The 20,104-nt window shown below is 36.4% G+C and overlaps 3 protein-coding genes and 2 long non-coding RNA genes across 6 annotated transcripts; 1 reads left to right on the forward strand and 4 right to left on the reverse strand.

The window, feature by feature from the left end:
* Nucleotides 1-499: 499 nt before the first annotated feature.
* LOC114458555 (N-lysine methyltransferase KMT5A-B-like) lies at nt 500-2,011 on the reverse strand. Its single transcript, XM_028440974.1, has 3 exons — nt 1,925-2,011; nt 1,581-1,831; nt 500-1,481 (listed from the first exon to the last, which is right to left on the reverse strand). Exons 1-3 carry the CDS (start codon nt 1,987-1,989, stop codon nt 901-903), a joined length of 897 nt encoding a protein of 298 aa, XP_028296775.1. The 5' UTR covers nt 1,990-2,011; the 3' UTR covers nt 500-900.
* Nucleotides 2,012-2,027: 16 nt separating this feature from the next.
* LOC114458556 (uncharacterized) lies at nt 2,028-6,207 on the forward strand. Of its 2 annotated transcripts, none has more exons than XR_003673053.1 (5): nt 2,028-3,187; nt 3,322-3,414; nt 3,854-3,867; nt 4,025-4,328; nt 4,405-6,207. It is a non-coding gene; the product is annotated as an uncharacterized LOC114458556 (long non-coding RNA). The 2 variants fall into 2 exon arrangements; XR_003673054.1 differs by lacking the exon at nt 2,028-3,187 and having other exon boundaries at nt 3,198-3,414; nt 4,025-4,092; nt 4,165-4,328.
* Nucleotides 2,492-7,992, reverse strand: LOC114458554 (uncharacterized). Its single transcript, XM_028440973.1, has 11 exons — nt 7,897-7,992; nt 5,981-6,026; nt 5,540-5,585; nt 4,947-4,992; nt 4,438-4,659; nt 4,104-4,274; nt 3,829-3,976; nt 3,278-3,435; nt 3,020-3,164; nt 2,702-2,918; nt 2,492-2,611 (listed from the first exon to the last, which is right to left on the reverse strand). The coding sequence occupies exons 4-10, from the start codon at nt 4,958-4,960 to the stop codon at nt 2,808-2,810; spliced, it is 969 nt and encodes a 322-aa protein (XP_028296774.1). The 5' UTR covers nt 4,961-4,992; nt 5,540-5,585; nt 5,981-6,026; nt 7,897-7,992; the 3' UTR covers nt 2,492-2,611; nt 2,702-2,807.
* Nucleotides 7,993-10,104: 2,112 nt separating this feature from the next.
* On the reverse strand, nt 10,105-14,345 carry LOC114458552 (uncharacterized). The gene is made up of 7 exons (XR_003673052.1): nt 14,331-14,345; nt 13,135-13,204; nt 12,210-12,327; nt 12,085-12,127; nt 11,938-12,003; nt 10,339-10,514; nt 10,105-10,257 (listed from the first exon to the last, which is right to left on the reverse strand). It is a non-coding gene; the product is annotated as an uncharacterized LOC114458552 (long non-coding RNA).
* A 3,760-nt stretch (nt 14,346-18,105) lies between these two features.
* Nucleotides 18,106-18,701, reverse strand: LOC114458553 (protein canopy 4-like). Its single transcript, XM_028440972.1, has 2 exons — nt 18,555-18,701; nt 18,106-18,403 (listed from the first exon to the last, which is right to left on the reverse strand). The coding sequence occupies exons 1-2, from the start codon at nt 18,609-18,611 to the stop codon at nt 18,218-18,220; spliced, it is 243 nt and encodes an 80-aa protein (XP_028296773.1). The 5' UTR covers nt 18,612-18,701; the 3' UTR covers nt 18,106-18,217.
* Nucleotides 18,702-20,104: the final 1,403 nt, after the last annotated feature.

Here is a 20,104-nt window from a genome sequence, read left to right on the forward strand (position 1 = left end):
AACCAGGGATTTATTGACCTTTGTCAAAGATTTGGCTGCCCTCCAGAAGACACGACATGCTGTCTGGCTGGGTTAGGGTACCATGACTACTCGTCAACAGTGCTGTTCTAACTTAACCCGAGTTACTATGACTACGTGTCAACATCAGTTTATTCTATTTTAACCCAGATTAATGTTCAATATTGTTAACAATAATCATTATCAAATATCTAGGCCTGTTATTTGTGCTAAGCGGCATCGAGCCAAACAATTGTCATTAAGTTTGTTAAAACCTTCCTTTCAAGCAGCTAAAAAACAGCAAACAAACAAAAGCTTCATAACACAGGAGAAACTCAATACAGTTTAAATCTTTAAAACTAACATTAGTGGAAACATTAAGGGCCCTTTAAAAAAAATAGCTCCATAGACACTATTAAGTTGGTTAAGAAAAGACCAAACACACAAATTCAAGTTAAAAACCATGCACTTTATTTACAGTAGAAAATATTTACAATATAAACAGCACAATGAGTCAGTAAAAACATGAGAATGAGTGTGTGAGGTGTACATCAGTGTAAGTGGTGTGAAGCAGTGTGAGCAGTATGATGGGTATGCAACGAGGGTCAGAAGTGGGAGCTTGTCTACAACCTGGCACAACTGTGTCTGTGTGGACATCCTACCATTGCAAGCCCATTGGTGCTATGTGTAGATGGTGGATTGTGTTTGAACATAATGTTGTATAATATATAATATAATCCCTAAAACCCACTCATTCTCATGTTTTGCTGCAGAGACTGGAAAGGTGTACATCAGTCTAAGTGCTATGTATGGTTTACAACCCCAGGGTCAAAGTGCCTATGGCCCAGCACAACGTGTTCAGGAGAGCCAAGCCAGGTTTTCACCCTCCCCACCAAAATAACTCTAGTTCACACCGTAGTCAAACAACAGTTCCTCGTTCACTTCGATGTGCTTGGATGCAATAAAGAGGATTACATCCTTTTCCTCCCCATCTGTGTCCACGGTGTACAGTCTGGTCTTCAGGTTTGCACCCTCCCCAGCGTGGTTGATGTGCCGGCCAACAGTCTGCATTTCGGGGTGGCATTCACAGTATTCTGTATTTGCATCCATGCAACACCCTCTCTTGTCCTTGTAAAAGAACATGTACCCAGTTTCCTCCTCACTGGTGTTCACGTGTATATCCTTTCCCTCCTTGGCTGTGATGGCCCGTCCGTGGTAATCACAGATCACCTCACCAACCTGGAACCTGCGTGTTGCAACCACGCCCTTCCCCTTGCCTTCAACGTCAGTGACGAGAAGTCCTTTCCACTTCTGCGTCCTCGTCATCTTCCGGATCTGGCTGGAGTCCATCACAGTGTTCTCACATCCAGAGGGCTTCCACTCTTTGACGATGCTGGCAGCGGAGGGGATGTTGCTCTTCCACCCCTGCTTGGTAAGCCAGGAGGCCACACGGCTCTCTGCCGGGGGACGGCGGGAGAAGTATGCTGTCAAGGAGATAGGGTAATGTTAGACAGGAAGAGTATAAGTGAAAGCTTTGAAGTGTTACTTGAGAAAAAAAGCTATTCATTAATTAAAAATCTCACCGAGAACGTGCTGATTGCGCAGTTTCATCTGGGCCTTCAACCATCTCTCATACAGGACCCGCTGGTCATCAGCGGAGAACTTCTTGCGCTCAGCCTTGCTCGGCACAACCCCATCCAGAGTCACCGGGTGACTTTCCACAAGTCTGTTGTACGCTGCCTGGACATCCATTTGCACATTACCTGGGACAGAATGAGCGGCACCACGGACACGACCATGGCCAGCACTGGTACCGTCAACAGCAGACTCAGCACTATAGAGAAAAAAAAAAGAATTGAGGTTATTATAGAACAGGTATAAGATTAGACGTTATTAATCGTGTTGATAAATGTGGAAACATGCTTACCCTGAATCACTAGCTAGCTTAGCTAACACATGAGAGGCCAACCCAACGTTGTCCGACTGCTTCATTCGATAATGCTTCTCAGCTGTTGCAGTTAAATGGGTCAGGTAGTCAGCAACCAGGGACTTCTCGACCTCTGTCAGAGTCTTAGTTGCTGTCTCAAAGACACGACGTGCTGTCTGGCTGGTCACTGGCTTAAGTTTGTATCTAAAATCAGAGTTTAAACAGTTTATTAAAATGAGATGTATAAACACTTCTTATCTGGGGCATAAGACAGCTATGGGTAGAAGTCTATATGAGGTGAAATTAATCATGGTGGTTTGCTTACTTGCTGTGCAGACGGTTCAGATCATTGGAAGCATTGTAGATCGGCATCCCCATCGTGGAGACGAAGAATCGCTCTTCTTCCTCTGTGTCGTCTCTCTTCCGCTTCTTGGAGTTGAGGAGTTGGGGCCGCACCCTGGTGTAATATGTATCAAACCACTGTTGACAGAGGAAAATAGCAATAAAGATTAAGTTCTGCCTTGAATAGGTTGTCATAGGAAACTTGAACTTTGAACTTGAACCTACCATCTCCTCTTCCTTAGTCAGGGCAAATGTGGCCACCTGCTGAGCTGCCGTCTTGTGCTCCTTCACGCCGATGACAGCGTTGCCACGTGTGTCCGTTACCCTTAAAACCCACTCCTTTACCTGCAAATCAAGGATAGCATATTGTTTGGTTACAAAATGTCAAAAGATATTAGAACCAATTAAGACAAAAAAGAGCACAATAATACTCACAGTCATGTGTTCAACCACGCCAGGTTGCTGGAGGTGTCTTAGGATCACCACTGCCTGTAGATAGTTTACCACAAAGCTGCACTCTGCCATCACCAGCACGGCGTTCTTATCTTCGAAGACCTTCCCGATAACGGCCAGGAAGTCCTTCTTGGCCACCCTCAGCACTATCCAGCATTCTGCTGGTGTCAGACTTTCCGGTGCAGTCAACAGGGAGTGCCTATGAGGAAAATAATAAAATGAATGATCATAACATTATCAGACACATTGCTCACTTATCTGTTCTGTATTCCAATTCACTGATATAATAGTTCAACGTACCTCCTCTGGGTGATCTCTTTGCACCACTTGCTTTGAGCAAACCTTCTGGCGCAACCCAATGAACTCCATGAAGCCCTTGCACTGCGCATGGAGCTCTACATCATCACGGCTGAGGCTGGTGTTTACAGTGTGGAAATAAAGGAATCTGTTGGAGGAAGTGCAAGGATTGTAAGTATTTACATGTACTGAAGCAAAATACCACCATTGTCTACAAAAGTGTTGATATTATGTGGAAAAACTAAAAAAAATGCTTTTTACCTTTTCAAGCTCTTCAAGTAGTTCAGCTGTGTTTGTTTTGACAGCTTTGCATCACTGAGCTCACACATGTAGGCCCGGAGCTTCTCTCTGTTCATGACGAACCGCAGGGATGGTGTCTGCGGGTCAACGTAGTAAAGGTACCTTGATACATTGTCCACCTAAAAAAAGAAAACATGTTACATGACATTCTGATATTTGGATGCTTTTGGATAACTTTAGCAGATTTTGAACACTATCGGACTAATTTTGTCAATTGTGAAACATTATTAGAATTATTGTGTTTTCACTCATTTCGCTAAAGTCAGCACATATGATGTTTTCACAGCTTGAGTGAAAATGTAAGACCATGGCATTACGGCTGTAACTTTGCATCATAATAATAATAATAATAATAATAATAATAATAACATGAGATTATATAATATTTTGTATTTTATTTTTTTCATTAAACTGTTGTTTGAAGAGAAAACATGTTAAATAACATTCTGATATTGGGACTATATATATATATATACATATACAGTATATATCTATTTCATGGTAGTCCTCACCTCCTGTTTAATGTTCTCGTTGCAGAGCTCCTTCTCCAGGTATGTGGCAAAGTCCTTTAGCAGAGGATGGTCCAGGGAGTGCTTCTGGTAGAGGCCTTTGTCTGCCATCAGCGTCCTGTTCTTTCTCTGCCACTGCACGTCTGGGACACTGTATTTTGGGAAATGCATTTTGTTAAAAAGACCTGTTATGTTCCAGGTTGAAGAGACACAAGCAGGAAGATGATTCTTCTTGTAGTTCATATATCAAAGGAAACAAAGATGAAGGTGGGACTCACCATTGAAAGGTCTCTCCACTGCTCACAGAAGCAATGTCAGATGCAGGTTCGCTCTCCTCAGGCTCAGCACTCTGTGGTTGCTGTGTGGTTGATGGACCTGGAACTGGGTCGGGCAGAGTTGGAGGGATATCAGTCACTACCATGTGGTGACGCTGCAACTCCTCAATCATCCTATCAATGACAAAGAGGAAGAAAGACAAATGTTATCCAGTGGACCTGAATAAGGTACTCATTGTTATGCACTATTTTTATCTTTCATTAAAAGCACTCTGTGTAAAATGATGTACACTATGTTTACTAGAGAGGAAACATGAACAATGGCTCTTCCACCCACCTTTTGAGGGGATTTGCATCAGCCATGATCTGGCAAAGTCGGCCATAGTTGAAGATTTTGCCAGATACCAGGAGTTCGTGGGCCTCTTTCTTGGCCTTCTCCACCACTGCATTAATGGCTTCAGGTGTAGCATTCTTCATGCAGACACGGCAGAGATGAACGGACAGGGATTCGTTTGTTTTCAAGCAAACGGGGCAGAGGAGACAGTGTCTGTTGGGTTTCCTGAAAAGAGAAAGATACACTCGATGATTTCATTTCAACTGAGAGCAGATCTGTGTGAGAAGCCACAATACTCATACTAATGTACACTAATATTGACTAAATAATATCATTAACACTATTTCAAATTCAACATTTAAAGTAACGTTGTTTCTTGTGTGTGTGACGTCAAAGGGTTGACCTTTTATTTTGAAATAATTTCCTGCTAATTCTTGTTTCCTGGTGGTCTCCCTTCTTTGTTGCTACTCCTCAAGCCAGAGTAATAACATGTGTTATATTGATTCACTTACTTTGAGGAAGACATGTCTGGGAGATGACTCTGAGACAGGAGTAAACCTAAAAAGAGACAAATATGATTAGCTTCACAAGTCCAGGAGGAAAAATGTGTTTCTTGAGCAGAATGTGGGATGGAAAGGTTAATGTTAGAAGAATAATACAACTGAGAAAGAAAGTGTGAGAGTAGCAGAGAACAAGAAGAACTATTAAAAATAGCTTTGGTTCTGGGTGGATCTTCAGCTGGTTCTGTGATGAAGTCAATCCAAGCAGCAGAGATAACTGATAACTGTTTGCTACTGAAACAATGATTCTAAGGTGTGATGTGGGAGGGGCCTAAAGGTGTTCTCTCACCTCATCAATTCTAACAAAAGGAGGAGAGAGCTGTTTTTAATCCCATCAACTAAAAGAATAACTTCATAGCAGCAAAACAACATTTAAATCAATAGTTTTAATCTTAGTGTTTATTTCATTTACCTGTAAATTGTTGATCTTTGTTATAATAAAGTCTTATATTTAATTTGCTAAAACCTCTCAAACTGGTAAAACATCACATGTGCTGATAATAGCAAAATAAGTAAAAACACAGTCCAAGAATCAAAAGTCTTACCTTGTTCAATCTGTATCCAGAGCAGCAGCAGGAGAAGAAGTGAAGCCTGCAGGAACACAGAAGAGAATGAATGTTTGCTACTGAAACAATGATTCTAGGGCGTGATGTGGGAGGGGCCTAAAGGTGTTCTCTCACCTCATCAATTCTAACAAAAGGAGGAGAGAGCTGTTTTTAATCCCATCAACTAAAAGAATAACTTCATAGCAGCAAAAAAACATTTAAATCAATAGTTTTAATCTTAGTGTTTATTTCATTTACCTGTAAATTGTTTATCTTTGTTATAATAAAGTCTTATATTTAATTTGTTACATATAAACTCATAAAATACAACAAAAAACGGCAAAAAAAAATAAAAAAATATTTACTCAAGCTGGTAAAACATCACATGTGCTGATAATAGCAAAATAAGTAAAAACACAGTCCAACAATCAAAAGTCTTACCTTGTTCAATCTGTATCCAGAGCAGCAGCAGGAGAAGAAGTGAAGCCTGCAGGAACACAGAAGAGAATGAATGTTTGCTACTGAAACAATGATTCTAGGGCGTGATGTGGGAGGGGCCTACCTGTTTCCTTCCCCCTCCACCTCCCCCATCACCCCCTCACCTAGGTGTAACACTGTCCTGATGGGCTGATGACGGTCACAATTATGCAATAAAATCAATCAATTTATTTAATTGCAATAACTAAACATGCATTGCTGTCTTAAAAAGATTACAGTTCTTGTAGTGTTGACCTTTGAGAGCATGTGCAAAAAAGAAAAAAGGAAAAAAAAAGAAACTTTGACAGGCTTTTATTTTGAAACTACACATCAGAATGTTTTGAAACTTATAGGGTCACATCATGAGGTTGTGTACTACAACCCTGAAGTGGAATGAGACTGTAATAAAAGGGTGTTTAAAAAAAAAAAAATAATAATTCAAAATCATATATAAGTCTCATATTTGAAACTTTGGTGGCCTTTTATTTTGAAACTACACATCAGAATGTTTTGAAACGTATCAGGTCACATCATGAGGTTGTGTACTACAACCCTGAAGTGGAATGAGACTGTAATAACAGGGCGTTTAAAAAAAAAAAAAAAAAAAAATTCAAAATCATATGTAATAAGTCTCATATTTGAAAGTTTTACAAGCTTTTATTTTGAAACTACACATCAGAATGTTTTAAAACTTATAGGGTCACACATTGGGGTTGTGTACTACAACAAGGTGGATTATTATCAGTCTGAACTGAAGTTAGTTTGTCAAAACAGGGACTTTCATCTTAATGTGGATCTGAACTTGTGGGAACTATATGTGACTATATGCTTTTATTTTGAAATTCCACATCAGAAACTCCAGCTCCTGTGTTTATTTTTATGTTGGACCAATTATACACAGATGAAATGTCATTGCCTCAATCTTCTAAGGCTTCAATGTGATCAGAATTAAAATGGTAATATTTCTGTAAATAATCAATAAATTAATTACTTATATGCTCAATTAATTACTTAACTAGTCACTTAATAAATTCATCCATCACTGACTGATTGATTGAATCCGTGTGAAATTGCAGACTGCCTTCATAAGTCTCTGCTTTTATTTTGAAGTACGTCCTCCGACTGCATTACCGTAAAACCGTCAATAAACAGGCACCGTAAATTGTCTGGCGGATTTCTGAGTGGAGGCTGGCTTGACCACAGTTAACATCTAATGTTTCTACAGTCCAGAGGAAGGACTTCCTCAGCATAACTGGAACTAAGTGGGAATTATCTCCAGGAGACACAAACATGACATGTTCACGTCTACAATGAGTTTCTAAGCTGAGCTCCTGCTAACAAGAACATGCTCACAGAACATGTGGATACAGTTCCATCACGTGACAAAGATAAGGACTGATTGGAATTAATCTCATCAATATCTCACCATCTAAAGGAGACACGAGCACAATCTCCACCTCTGTGTAAACTACACAGCTGGTTTTATCATTAGAGTCTATCAAACCAAGCTAACGGAATTCAGTCACCAGTTAAACACGGTCACCACTCAACCTATAACACCGGCTAGCTAGCGGGCTAAAGGCTAACCACGTGGCCTCACTGTTTCTAGCCCATATTTAACAGTGAATAATAAGATGATCTGCTCCAGCTGTGTATGATAAACTACAGGAACTTTAGCAATGACTGTATCTTCATCATCACTAAGTCCATAAACATGATGAACACAGACACGATGCTAACGTTAGCATCCTGTCTGTGTTCATGAAACCGCCACATCAGCCTAAATGCACTTTAAAACCATCAGAGGCTTTCAGTAAAACCATTAAAATAGTGTTTTTACTCTAAAACCATCAGTTAAACCATTAAAATAGTGTTTTTACCTTCAGCCCTGACGGAAGGTGAACTTTAATCAGCTTCGGTGCTTAAGAAGTGATGGCTCCGTGTTCGCACAGTAAAAGATGGAGGAGGAGCTCGGAGACTACGTCACTTCCTACACTTGAAAAAAAAAAAATAATAATATTCTGCCATGATATTTTAAATGGAAACAACCGTAAGACATTGAAAATATTGTTATAGTATAAATGTAAATATTTAACTGTTTTGTGGTGTGTTGAATTGTTAATTGCAAAAAATTACCTAAAAAACCCCTGATTTAGACGTTCACACCCGTAACATGCTTGTCAAGATGGATTCATCCATATACCAGCAGCAAATAACACGTTAAGAAAATACTTATAGATACTAAAATAATATGGTTATACTAATAGAAAATAAAACTAATAATAATGATAAAAGTTATTTATATTTGGTTTAAAAATTTAACACACTCCTTCAACTGGCAATGTTTGTTATTTCAATGATCAGATTTTTTAAAATTTTCTTAAAGGAACAACACACATTCATAAACGTTTCAGTAAAAATGTGATCGATAATTAATTAGAATTATGGCGTAATTATAATGGTAATTGTAATTTTAAAAATCTGTTGCTGTTGTAATTCCAATCAAATTGTAATTGGGTTCAGATAATTGACATTGTAATTGTAATTGGCATGAAAATTCTATAAAAATTGTCAATTACAATTGAACGCAAAACTGGGGAACCATGTTACAGTTCTATGTACAGTTCTACACATCTGTAATTAACAATTATTCAATTATATTTCAAATCACAAAACTGCTGGTCACTGTAATAGTAAATTAATTGTAATTGAAAACGTAATTGCAACTGAAAAATGTTGAAAGGTTCTCAACTGGTGTCACCCTGGGACCCACATTTTACCACAGTCAATAAATCGTGACCCACTTTTTTTTTTTTTTTTTTAGAATTCAACCAAACAAATTTAGTTTTTCAAAAATAGCTGTTGAAAACACACATATGTAAAAAAAAATTAAATCTAAATCTATATCATGTGCAACATGCATTTTACAGAATGCCTGTCAAAAAAAAGGTTCTTTCAAATTAAGAGACAAGTCCAAATGAGAGACATTATGTATTTATTTATTTATATTTGACGAGCTGTCTGCGACCCAACCAGTACATGTTCAAGACCTACTTTCCAGACCCACCAGTTGAGAATAGCTGACGTATCTTAACCAGTTATATAAATAAAAAGATTTTTTATTTATCTACAAAACTTTTCAAAATAAAATAGTAACATGCTGACTTTGTGATAAATAGTAAATAACAGTTTAAATAAATCAAGTGATGTTTGGTTGAACCTGAGGAATTATTTACATTTTATTTTTTATTGACAAATATTTTAACTTATTTTGAAAAACACCAGGTTTTGCCGCTGGGTGGCGCTGCTTTATATACTTGGGTTGGACGGACACGCCTCCGTTTCTTCTTCTCCGCTTTTCTCCAAGCGTGGAGCAAACATTCCTTTACACAGGTGGTCGTGATGACGTAGCTCAGCCTTCATCATCATCATCATCATCATCACTCTCCGTCTCACTCAGCTTCACTTCCCTCCATAATATTTGTTCTTCTTCTTCTTCTAGTTTAACGGTAGTCATCATCCAGCTCTGTCCGTCCTCCATTTCACTGCTTTGTTCCTGACTCTAGCTGGTTGCCAGATACAACCGACGATTCCCCGCATGAAATATGTTGAATATCCACAGAAATGCCCCAAAAACCATCCGTTCATCATCCAAATAAAACATAAATATCATCTTTAACCAACGTTTAAACTGTTTAATCACTAAGTTAGTTATTTTATAATCTCACAATCAGCGGGAAAATACTCAACCTGGCAACCACTCAACTGTTGTGCTGACGTCACAACTAACTTTTTATAAACTTTATGACAAACTAATCAGAATAAATGTGTTTAATGGTGATTTAAGAGTGAATAAAGTAGTTACAGTCTGAAGGATTTGGTCTGTGGATGATTTAATGGATTTTAGAGGAAATTTGTTGAGTATAAATTAATTTATGATTAAATTATGATGGTTTGTTCTCAGAAACAACAGCAAAAAATCTAATTAATAAATATTTAATGAGCATTGAAAGTAAAGTCACTGTAGATCACATTAAATCAACAGTTGCTTTTACTTTATTTGAAAAAAAGTGTTTATTAAAAAAGAGAAATAAATTATTGAAGCAGACATTGAACCATAATGTTTTTCTTCTTCCTTTGAAAATAAATTATATTTTAAAAGTTATTAACTCTGATTTTAGTGAAAATATTTGGAAAACAGTTTTGCTTTGTTCAAGTCCCACTTGTTGTCCTGCAGACACCTGCAACACACAGACAGTGTTTACCAGTGAGCTGTGACATTCATCCTAGTCTGGTAGACGTCATTAGGAGAGGACACCTACTTCAGGGACCATTCCAGGTTCATGTCTGACTTCAGGGAGAAGGTGCTGAGCATCTCCTGCTGTGGGGCAGTGAGGGTGGGCACTGGGCTGGAGGAAGGGGGCGGGGCACAAAAGCTCTGCTGATCTGCTCCGTTGTAGCCATTCTGATGAAGAGCTGGTCGTTGATGATGCACAAACTGTTCAAGTATGAACGAGGACCACAGGGTTCAAAGGTTAGAGACTTTCTATGGTGTTAATATTACAGTAATATAGGTCACACCAAGGCTGTGTCCCTATAGTCCCTCCTATCTCCTTTCCTATCCACTGTCCTTTAACACCTGGAAGTGTTTAAGTGGTGGTTGTGATAAAAGAGCGTTTTCTGAGGAAAGGAGGCGTGGCCGTAGGATTATTACATCACCTAGTGGAAGTGTGTCTGATCGTCAAAACAAACATGGTCACCTTTTCCTAACTCCTCTCCTAACACCTTTCCTTAACTCTATGACATCTTCCACAGGGTTAAGGAAAAGTGGATAGGAAAGGAGATAGGAGGGACTATTCAGACACAGCCTAAGCCTTAGTTCATCTTTAGTTTGACTGTGAGCAGGGTTTGGGGTCAATTACATTATTCAGTTACAATTACATCTTCAATTACGATGACAGTAACATTTTATCCAATTACAATTATTTTTTTATCCTCTGAAAGTCAGTTACAATTACATTCTCAATTACTAAAGTCCAATTACAATTAATCACAATTACTGAGCCTGAAATAAATAACCTATTAAAAGTTAACACTAATACACTAAATATCTATCATCTCATTTATTTCCTATATATTACAAAGAAGCTTCCTAATCAATGAAAATATAGGTTTTAATATTTTTAAAATGATAAAATATGTGAAAGTTTGATATGAAACATATTGTTAACTACATATGTATAGAACTGTACATATAGAACTGTAACATGGTTTACCAGTTTAGCCTTAAATTATAATTGACAATTTTTATAAAATTTTCATGGCAATTACAATTAATTAGTCAATTATCTGAACTCAATTACAATCTAATTACGATTATGACAGCAAAAGATTTTTTAAAATGACAATTATAATTATGCTATAATTGTAATTAATGATCAATTAAGCAATTATAATTATATTGTTGCTACAATACAAACAGATGTTGGTTTGATATATTTATTAAAGTTGTTTGTTATTATTATCATTATTATTATTATTGATATGAGAAATAAATATGGTAATAACTGGAATATTTTGAGATTATATTATTTAATATTTACTACCACACAAAAGTAATAAAAAGTGGTATCGTTGAGTAACGATAATGATTTACGAGTAATGAGTATGGGTTTAAATGTGAAAGGTGCCCATCCCTAGTAATCTCTACAATAACAATGGTTGTTGTGTAAAAACATTATTGTTTATCATTTTATTTTATGGACAAATAAATATACATTAGGTAAATATAGGAATACACAGAAAACACATGTGGTGAAACAGTATTTACTGTTTGTTCATTCCAGTCATACTAGTGGAGGCAAGCATTATCTGAAGCTACAGCTGATAATGAGCACTTTGGTTTTACGTGTGTAACCTACCCAGAATCCACTGCTGGAACTGTGATGAAAACCTTGTAGATTCTTTAGATTTATCATCTACAACAACTGAAAAAGCCAGGAAAGCGTTAGTGAGAATAGATGAGTTGCAGTGGATCTTCTTAAAACCATGACGACTATGATACTGACCTTCTTTGAAGACTCCGCCCACTGTGAATGACAGCAGCGTATTCTGTGAAAACAAAGCAGTTTGGCTGAGAGTGAACAACATAAATGATGTGACTCAGTGTGTGGCAGATCAGACGTGAACTCACTGTGTAGGCGTTTACGTCCACGGTGAAAGAGATGATGTCATGCTGAGTTTATGGCAGCTCGTTGAGGAACGTCACCACATTCAGTCATGTGTGTGCTTCAGCAGATGGAAACGCATCACTAGAGCAGTTAAAAAACAAGACAAACATCAGGTGGGCTCCATCATTACTAGGGTTGGGTATCGGTTACTACTCGCTACTTTTTCAACGCTTCTGGTGCTAAATCATTACTTTAAACTAACTTCAAAATATCAAAATGCCCTTTTATTTCCAGAGTCAAATTTAACACATTTAACTCAAAACAACAAATAAACTATTATTAGATAAACTTAACATCAGCGTTTCCCACACATTCATTTATTTATGGAGGATAATGTCACGCACCTTCTTTCAGGCCGTGTTTTGTGTATGTGCTACGGTTAGAAATGAGGTCATTGATCAATGATCTGAGCAGCAGCAACAACGTCATGTGTATCAAGTAATGTGTGACACCGACATCTTTGTTCTTATTGGGCCCGCTTACTAGCGTTTCCATGGGAACTGCTCCCATTCTCGTTCCAGGTTTCAGCACCAAACCCTAATCATTACAAGTCATACGTTGTAATGAAACAACACAATTCTTAAGATCTTAAATATTTAAACCACATTTTAAGTAATAATAATAATACATTATGAAACCAACTGTAATCAATGAATAATAATTCTAACCACTAAAAATGTAAACTGTATATAAAAGTATCACCTGGTGCTTCCAGCCTGTTAACCCAGTAACACAAACCATTTAGATTGTGTTTTAAAAAGCAGTGATTGATAAATACTTCCACTATATAAAACAACACATTCACAATCCAAGGTGTTTCCTTTGAGATGTCAAAGGAAGTGGTCAACATTGTGAATAATCTAAGGCCAAAAGATGTGGTGTGGTTACCTGTGTCTGTGTGAATACTGTTCAGATCCAAAGCTTGTTGTGATCCATCAAAACGTTTAGACATGCATTGCTAGAAAAGAGAAAAAAAACATCTTTAAAACAGTTTAAAAACATTCTTTTAAATCAGGGATGATCATAGTTAACTATTTAACCATTAACAGACAACAACTTTGACCAATTAATGCTAACATATTACTTTCTGCAAGTCCTAAAAAATAAGATATGATGATATGATATTAACATCCTCTCAACTTTTAACGTTTTTTTTTTTTTTTTAAACATTGTGGGCTTCACTACCCACAGACTTAGCACGTTTTCTGGGGCAAACCCTGGGTCAGGACCCAAAAGTGGGTCATGGACAGCTGATCAAAATAAATAATTAAATAAATAAATAAGTTAATGTCTCTCATGTTGGACTTGTCTTTTATTTTGAAAGAAACTTTTCTTTCGATAGGCATGCTGTGAAAACATATAGATTTATATTTTTAAAAATATTGTACATGTGTGTTGTCGACAGATACTTTTAAAAGACTAAATTTGGTTGGTTGAATTCTAAAAAAAAGTGGGTTGTGATTTAATAACTGTGGCAAAATGTGGGTCACAGGGTGAGACCAGTTGAGAACCTGGTTTACAGGATAATAGATGAAATGACTATTAATTACAGTATTGGTTATTTACAAACTTTAATAAAATATTAATAAAATAAAAAATAATAAACTGTATCTTTGTTAATATTTCTTCTGTAGTACTTAGAGGTATTTATTTTCATGGTACTACAGTTATTATTTTAAGTTATTACTAATTGATGACATTAATACTGGATATTTATGAAAACATAAATCAGATAAAGTATCTTCTTAACTATATTTGCTGTAGTAAATAGAGAGCCCTAATAAAGACTGTCCACAGGGTTATTGGTGTTATTGTTGACGCTTCCTTTGGGGGTGTGACTTTGTAGACGGTCCCTGCCCACTCCTTAGCTCATTAACATAAAGTGTGTTTTTCTGTAGTTTGTTCTCTGTGTTCCACTGAGTACACACAGGTTGTTCCACCTTTACATCGTCACATATTGATAGAGAAATGTGAGTGTGAATGAAGTGGGTCACCAGTTAAACTAGTCTCCAGTGTGTGTGTAACAGCGGATGAATGTGGTGAGTGAGTGAGTGAATGAATGGAAACACACGGAGTGTTCTAACCTCTTCCTTCACAGAGCACACATCTGAAAACTCCTCCGTTTCTTCTTCTCCGCTTTTCTCCATCTTTGGAGCAAACATTCCGTCCCACACATGGTCGGGATGACGAAGCTCCTCCAGCACAGCTTTCCTCCTGCAGCCTTCATCATCATCATCATCACTGTCCGTCTTACTCATACTCAGCTTCACTTCCCTCAATAATATTTGTTCCTTTTCCTCTTCTTCTTCTAGTTTAACGGTAGTCATCATCCAGCTCTGTCCGTCCTCCATTTCACAGCTTTGTTCCTGACTCTAGCTGGTTGCCAGATACAACCGATGATTCCCCGCATGAAATATGTTGAATATCCACAGAAATGCCCCAAAAACCATCCGTTTATCATCCAAATAAAACATAAATATCATCTTTAACCAACGTTAAACTGTTTGTTCACTAAGTTAGTTATTTTATAATCTCACAATCAGCGGGAAAATACTCAACCTGGCAACCACTCAACTGTTGCGCTGACGTCACAATCAACTTTTTATAAAATAAATGTGTTTAATGGTGATTTAAGAGTGAATAAAGTAGTTACAGACTGAAGGATTTGGTCTGTGGATGATTTAATAGATTTCAGAGGAAATTTGTTGATTTATTTATGATTAAATTATGTTTGGTTTGTTCTCAGAAACAATAGATATTGTAGATTAATATTGTACAAGCATTGACAGTAAAATCACTGTAGATCACATAAAATCTACAGTTGCTTTTACCTTATTTTTTTAAAAAAATATGTTTTATTACTTATTTTTTAAGGAAAGTAAATTATTTAAACAAGCATTGAAACATAATTCTTTTCTTCATCCTTTGAAAATAAAGTATATTTTAAAAGTTATTCCCTCTGATTTCAGTAAAAATATTCTAATGATATATTTGTGTTCGCTGAAGACTCAAGAAACTCTTTAAATAATATCTACACATGTAGTGATTTCGTACATTAAATGTTTAACATTGAGTAACTGTTGGTTTTGTGATATTTATATTTATAGTAAGACAATTGAGTTTTTTTGTACATATAAATACACAAATATGTTATGGATTTATTAAGTTTTTTTTTTTAGTAAAACACAAATGTAGATATTTTAAAATGAAGCTGTTTTTACATTTTCTAAATGAGTTGAAAATGTTTATAAACTGTGTAAAATATGTCTGTTCTAAACTTTTTGTTAAATTAATTATTTTAGTTTTAAGTTTAGTTTTTTTCTGTTTCTATCATGATTGTCAATGTTGTGTATTGTCTTTTGATCAGTCTGTACAGTCTACATTCATATACAAACATCACAACAATACACTTATCCAAGCAGCAATAATAATAATAATAATAATAACAGGGGTACATTACAACTTTCTCTTCTGTTTTGTAATGTTTTCAATGACTTCAATACTTTTAAAAGCTTTAACATTTGGGATATTTTAAAAATCTACATTTATGTATCAAATGTTTGTCAAATATCATCAAATTGCTACATATAAATTCCACATCCTGGTCCTTCAAAATAAAATCAAATGTAACCAAATGCTAATCAAAGCCAGGTATCACAGTGTGTGTGAGCAGCCAATCATCAACTCTTTCCTAAAACCTCTTCACCACAGAACAGGAAAAAAAGACGTGTTGTTGAGTTTCATTATTAGTTTGACTAAACATGGAGCTGTAATCATCCATATTAAACCTAATCATTAAAAATATATTTACATGGATAAACATCATTCATTGTTTTAAAATTAATCTATTTCATTTTAGGAAATAAAGGAAATGATAAATATTTGTCCTAATTTTGATAATATCTGTTTTCTAATAGTTTGAAGATAATATTTGTCTCTTTACTTGAAGATGAAAACATTGTTTAATAAATAACAGTGTCTAAAAACAATAACTTCCAATGAACAGTTTATTGATCTTTGTGGATACTGATGAATACTGTAATATTCCTTTAATGAAATGAATCAAGGCAATAGGAATAGCCCTGACTACTAATGAATGTTGTTTCTGAGAACATTTATCTTTAAAATCACAATGATTGCAAATATTACCATTGTCATCCATTAAATGTATTATCGTCCCTTTTCAATCCAATCTTTAAAGAATAAAGTTTTCCTCTTGTATAAAATACAGCTGTTATTCCAGATTGTAGCTTTATGTGGACTGAAGTGGTGCTTCTAAAGCATTTTATAATATAATAACACCTGCATATGATCATGTGATCACTTAAAGGATGAAAATCACAAGATGTTTTAATGTTTATACATGATGATCTTTTTAATGACGTCCTTTCTGTTGCAGACAAGGAGAGCTGAGGTAAAGGTAGCACTGCCTTGGGCCACAGTGTTTTAAGTGGGAGCCTCTGTCATCATCAACATCTGTGATAAACACCTACAACATGAGACATGTCCCCAGATAAATGATGGACAATTGGTTGATATGAAATATTTACAAATAAATGTATTTTGTCAAAATTCTTGTTAGTTTTCATTTGTAATTTCTGTTTGATTAAAACTAGCATTAGGAGGCCACAGTGCAGGGAGAGCTGCTGGTATGGAGGTGATGACATCATTCTGAAGGTAGAAATCAACGTTAAAACAGGACAAAGTCATGTTAAAAAAGGACATGTTTTTCTTCCCAGAACGCATCATGTCACTAAAATCTCACTCTTATCATTTTCTGAAACTTGGCAGCCTGTGAATACTGGTGGATTTATTTAATAAATATCATTCTGGATGATCAAACCTCCATGGAGGTTCAGAGAGGGATTTGAAACTGAAGGAGCCACTGGGAGAATGTAGAAAGTTCTTCTGGTCTAGACCTCATCATTTCCTCGTCTCCACAGACAACAGACAGAATAAAGCTCAGTCAGCATTAGACGATGTGATGTAAACTTTCACTGTCATTTATTGAAGTGTATATAATGATTATTTTATATTCTGTAAACCTTGAGTTTTTTTCTTTTTTTAATTTCTAGATGTTTCTCATTGTTTCAATGAATGACAGATTTTAAGAAGGTAGACATGAGATTTTTCAAGGACAGATTGTAATAAGACACGATAAAGGGGAGTGACTTCAGTCTTCAAGTATTATAAAGAAATAAATTTAAACCTTATGGACAATAACAACTTATTTATTTACTATATTATATTTTGCCGTTACAAAGTAGATTCACGAAAACATTGAGTACTTTGAGTATGTTGAGGTCAGTCCAAATGTCCTCTTTTTTAAAAGTCAAAATATGCTAACTGCTCCAGTTCTCTCTCAGGATGGACTTTCAGGACTTCTGTTACTTCTTCACAGACGTGGTGGTTTGTCGCCTGGTGGAAAAAACTTAGCTGTGGCTGCGCCGTCACTGGAAAGAAACCCAGTGCTTTGGAGAGTGGACTCCAGCTCCCAGAGACCCTGGAGCAGCTCCAGGGTCCACCCGTCACATGACCTGTGCACTCAGTGTGGATAATAAAAACAAACCAACACCTGTGGGAACACAGCGGCGAGGGAACAGGAAGGAAGCTCGCCTCGGAGAGAGTCAACTGGGAGGAGCTAAACTGGTTAAAACTTACAAATTAGAGCAGCCAAAACAGACAGAAAAAGTGGTAAAAAGGTTTCAAAGTGTTAATATTGGAACAATTGGTTTAAACTGGCAAATGATGGGCATGACAAATCATGAATGTGGTTAAATTGAAGAAAAAAAATAAGCATAAAAAAATATAAGCAAAAATGGGCTCAAATTGTTCAGAAAAATTCTGGCTAGTGTCTCGGTTGAGAACCCCTGGTATCTCAAGGGTTTTTCTGTCTTTTTTTTAAGTTGGTACATTTAGCACCTCCTGTGGTTCTAATCAGGAACTGCTGCACTAAGGAGACTTGGTAAGTTTAACTCTCAAATACGGTACTTTTTTGATTCCACTCTGCATTGTCTGCTCTTTCTTTATATTTGTCACCTTGCTCTGACGTCTTCAGGATGTGCTTCTCACACAGGAAGTTCTCCAGCCTCTGGTCCTGGTGATGGAAGTACCAGTCCTCCACTACGTCCTCGTACTGCTCCAGCATGGTCTCACACTGAACACACACCCACACACACAACTGCATTAGTAAACACATGTTATTTAAAACACTAAACTATTACCTATTATGAATGAATCTTGTGTTGATTTAACTTTTAACAAAAACAAATAAATGTCGTCTAAAAGTTTTAAATGATCAGGTCCACCTGTTTCTTCATGTCGGTGACCTCTGCAGACGGTTGGTCCCACAGCTCGTACGGCATTCCCAGGTCCACTTTCACTTATTACCCAACAGGTTTTTTAGTGTGGTCATGGTCTGACTGGTTCCCTGTAGTCACACCAACAAAACACTGACTTCCTGCTTAGGTCACGTGATCAGCTTTAAAGGGATCGTCCACTTTTTTTTTTTTTTACACGTTCGGTCTAAAATGATTGAAATATACTATTAGAAGATCTATACCAAACAAAACTTATTATTATGCACCAAATTTATTTTACTAACTTTTAAAAATGGGACTATTTTACTGTTTAAGAACCTGTGTTCCACCATCTTGAAATCAGGTGATTGATGATGTCACACGGCCCCACTGCCTGTAAACATCCTATTGGAGTGAAGCATTCAGCCTGCTTTTTAGATCATTGAGCAGCTTTTTCAAAAAATGCCAACTCATGCTGCTTTTAGTTTCTCTAAATCAGGGGTCACCAACATGGGGAGCCCACATGGACCATAAGAAAATAAAAAACCCATAATTAAACAAAAATGGATGAAAAAAAGAAAAGAAAGATACAATTAAAAGGAAGATATAAGTTGTACTGTGAGGAAACAAAATAAATACCAATAAAAAAGAAAACTATAATTAAACAAAAATCTATGTTTAAAATAATGAGTAAAATACAATTAAAAGGTAGATATAAGTTGTAGTGACATGGATTATTCTGACTGCTCCTTTTTAATTATTCATGTCATATAAAGATGTATGAGAACAGCATTAATGTCACTATATTTACCCTCAGGGATCAATGGTTTACTGAATCTGATCAGGTTTATTGATTAAGTTTTGATCAACTTAATTTAAATTAACCTAATTTAAATGATCCTGATGACATCATTCCAGACCGTAATGATTAAACAAAAATAAATGTGCAAACATCACGTGTAAGAAGTGTTTTTTCACCACTAGAGGCTAGAATATTTTACAGTATCAGAAGTTATCAATAATCTGTGACGTTTCATACTCTACAATCACTGGTATTGATGGTCTACAACAGAACAACTTTATCCAGATGTTCTGTAGCTCTGATGAGATGTTTAAACACTGAGCAGGTGAAGCTGATTAAAGCTGAGTCATGTTTTCACAGAGCACAGTAGCACTACAAACAAACAGAGCTTTATAGACACATTAAAGTTAAACAGACACTGGTGTCTCTGATTTAGGAGTCAGTGATGATTTGTGTAGTTTTTTACCAGGTTAGACGGTGTTTGAAACAGACAAGGATGAGAGTGAGAAGAACATTTCCACATAAATAAACATCCTTTCCCTCACGGCAGGGCCAGATTAACACCGCTGTACCCTGGGCAACAATATTCAAGGGCCCCATCATCACGACCCCAGGATTACTATAATATGGCAAAAGAATAAACACATTCCAGTAATATACATACATTTACTCACTACACCAATATCTAACAGTCATCATGTGCATTATGATGTACAGATGTGCAAATGCTCATAGAAATACAAATGTACCACTATGT

This window comes from Gouania willdenowi, unplaced genomic scaffold (genome assembly GCF_900634775.1).
Source record: "Gouania willdenowi unplaced genomic scaffold, fGouWil2.1 scaffold_126_arrow_ctg1, whole genome shotgun sequence".
NCBI lineage: Eukaryota > Metazoa > Chordata > Actinopteri > Blenniiformes > Gobiesocidae > Gouania > Gouania willdenowi.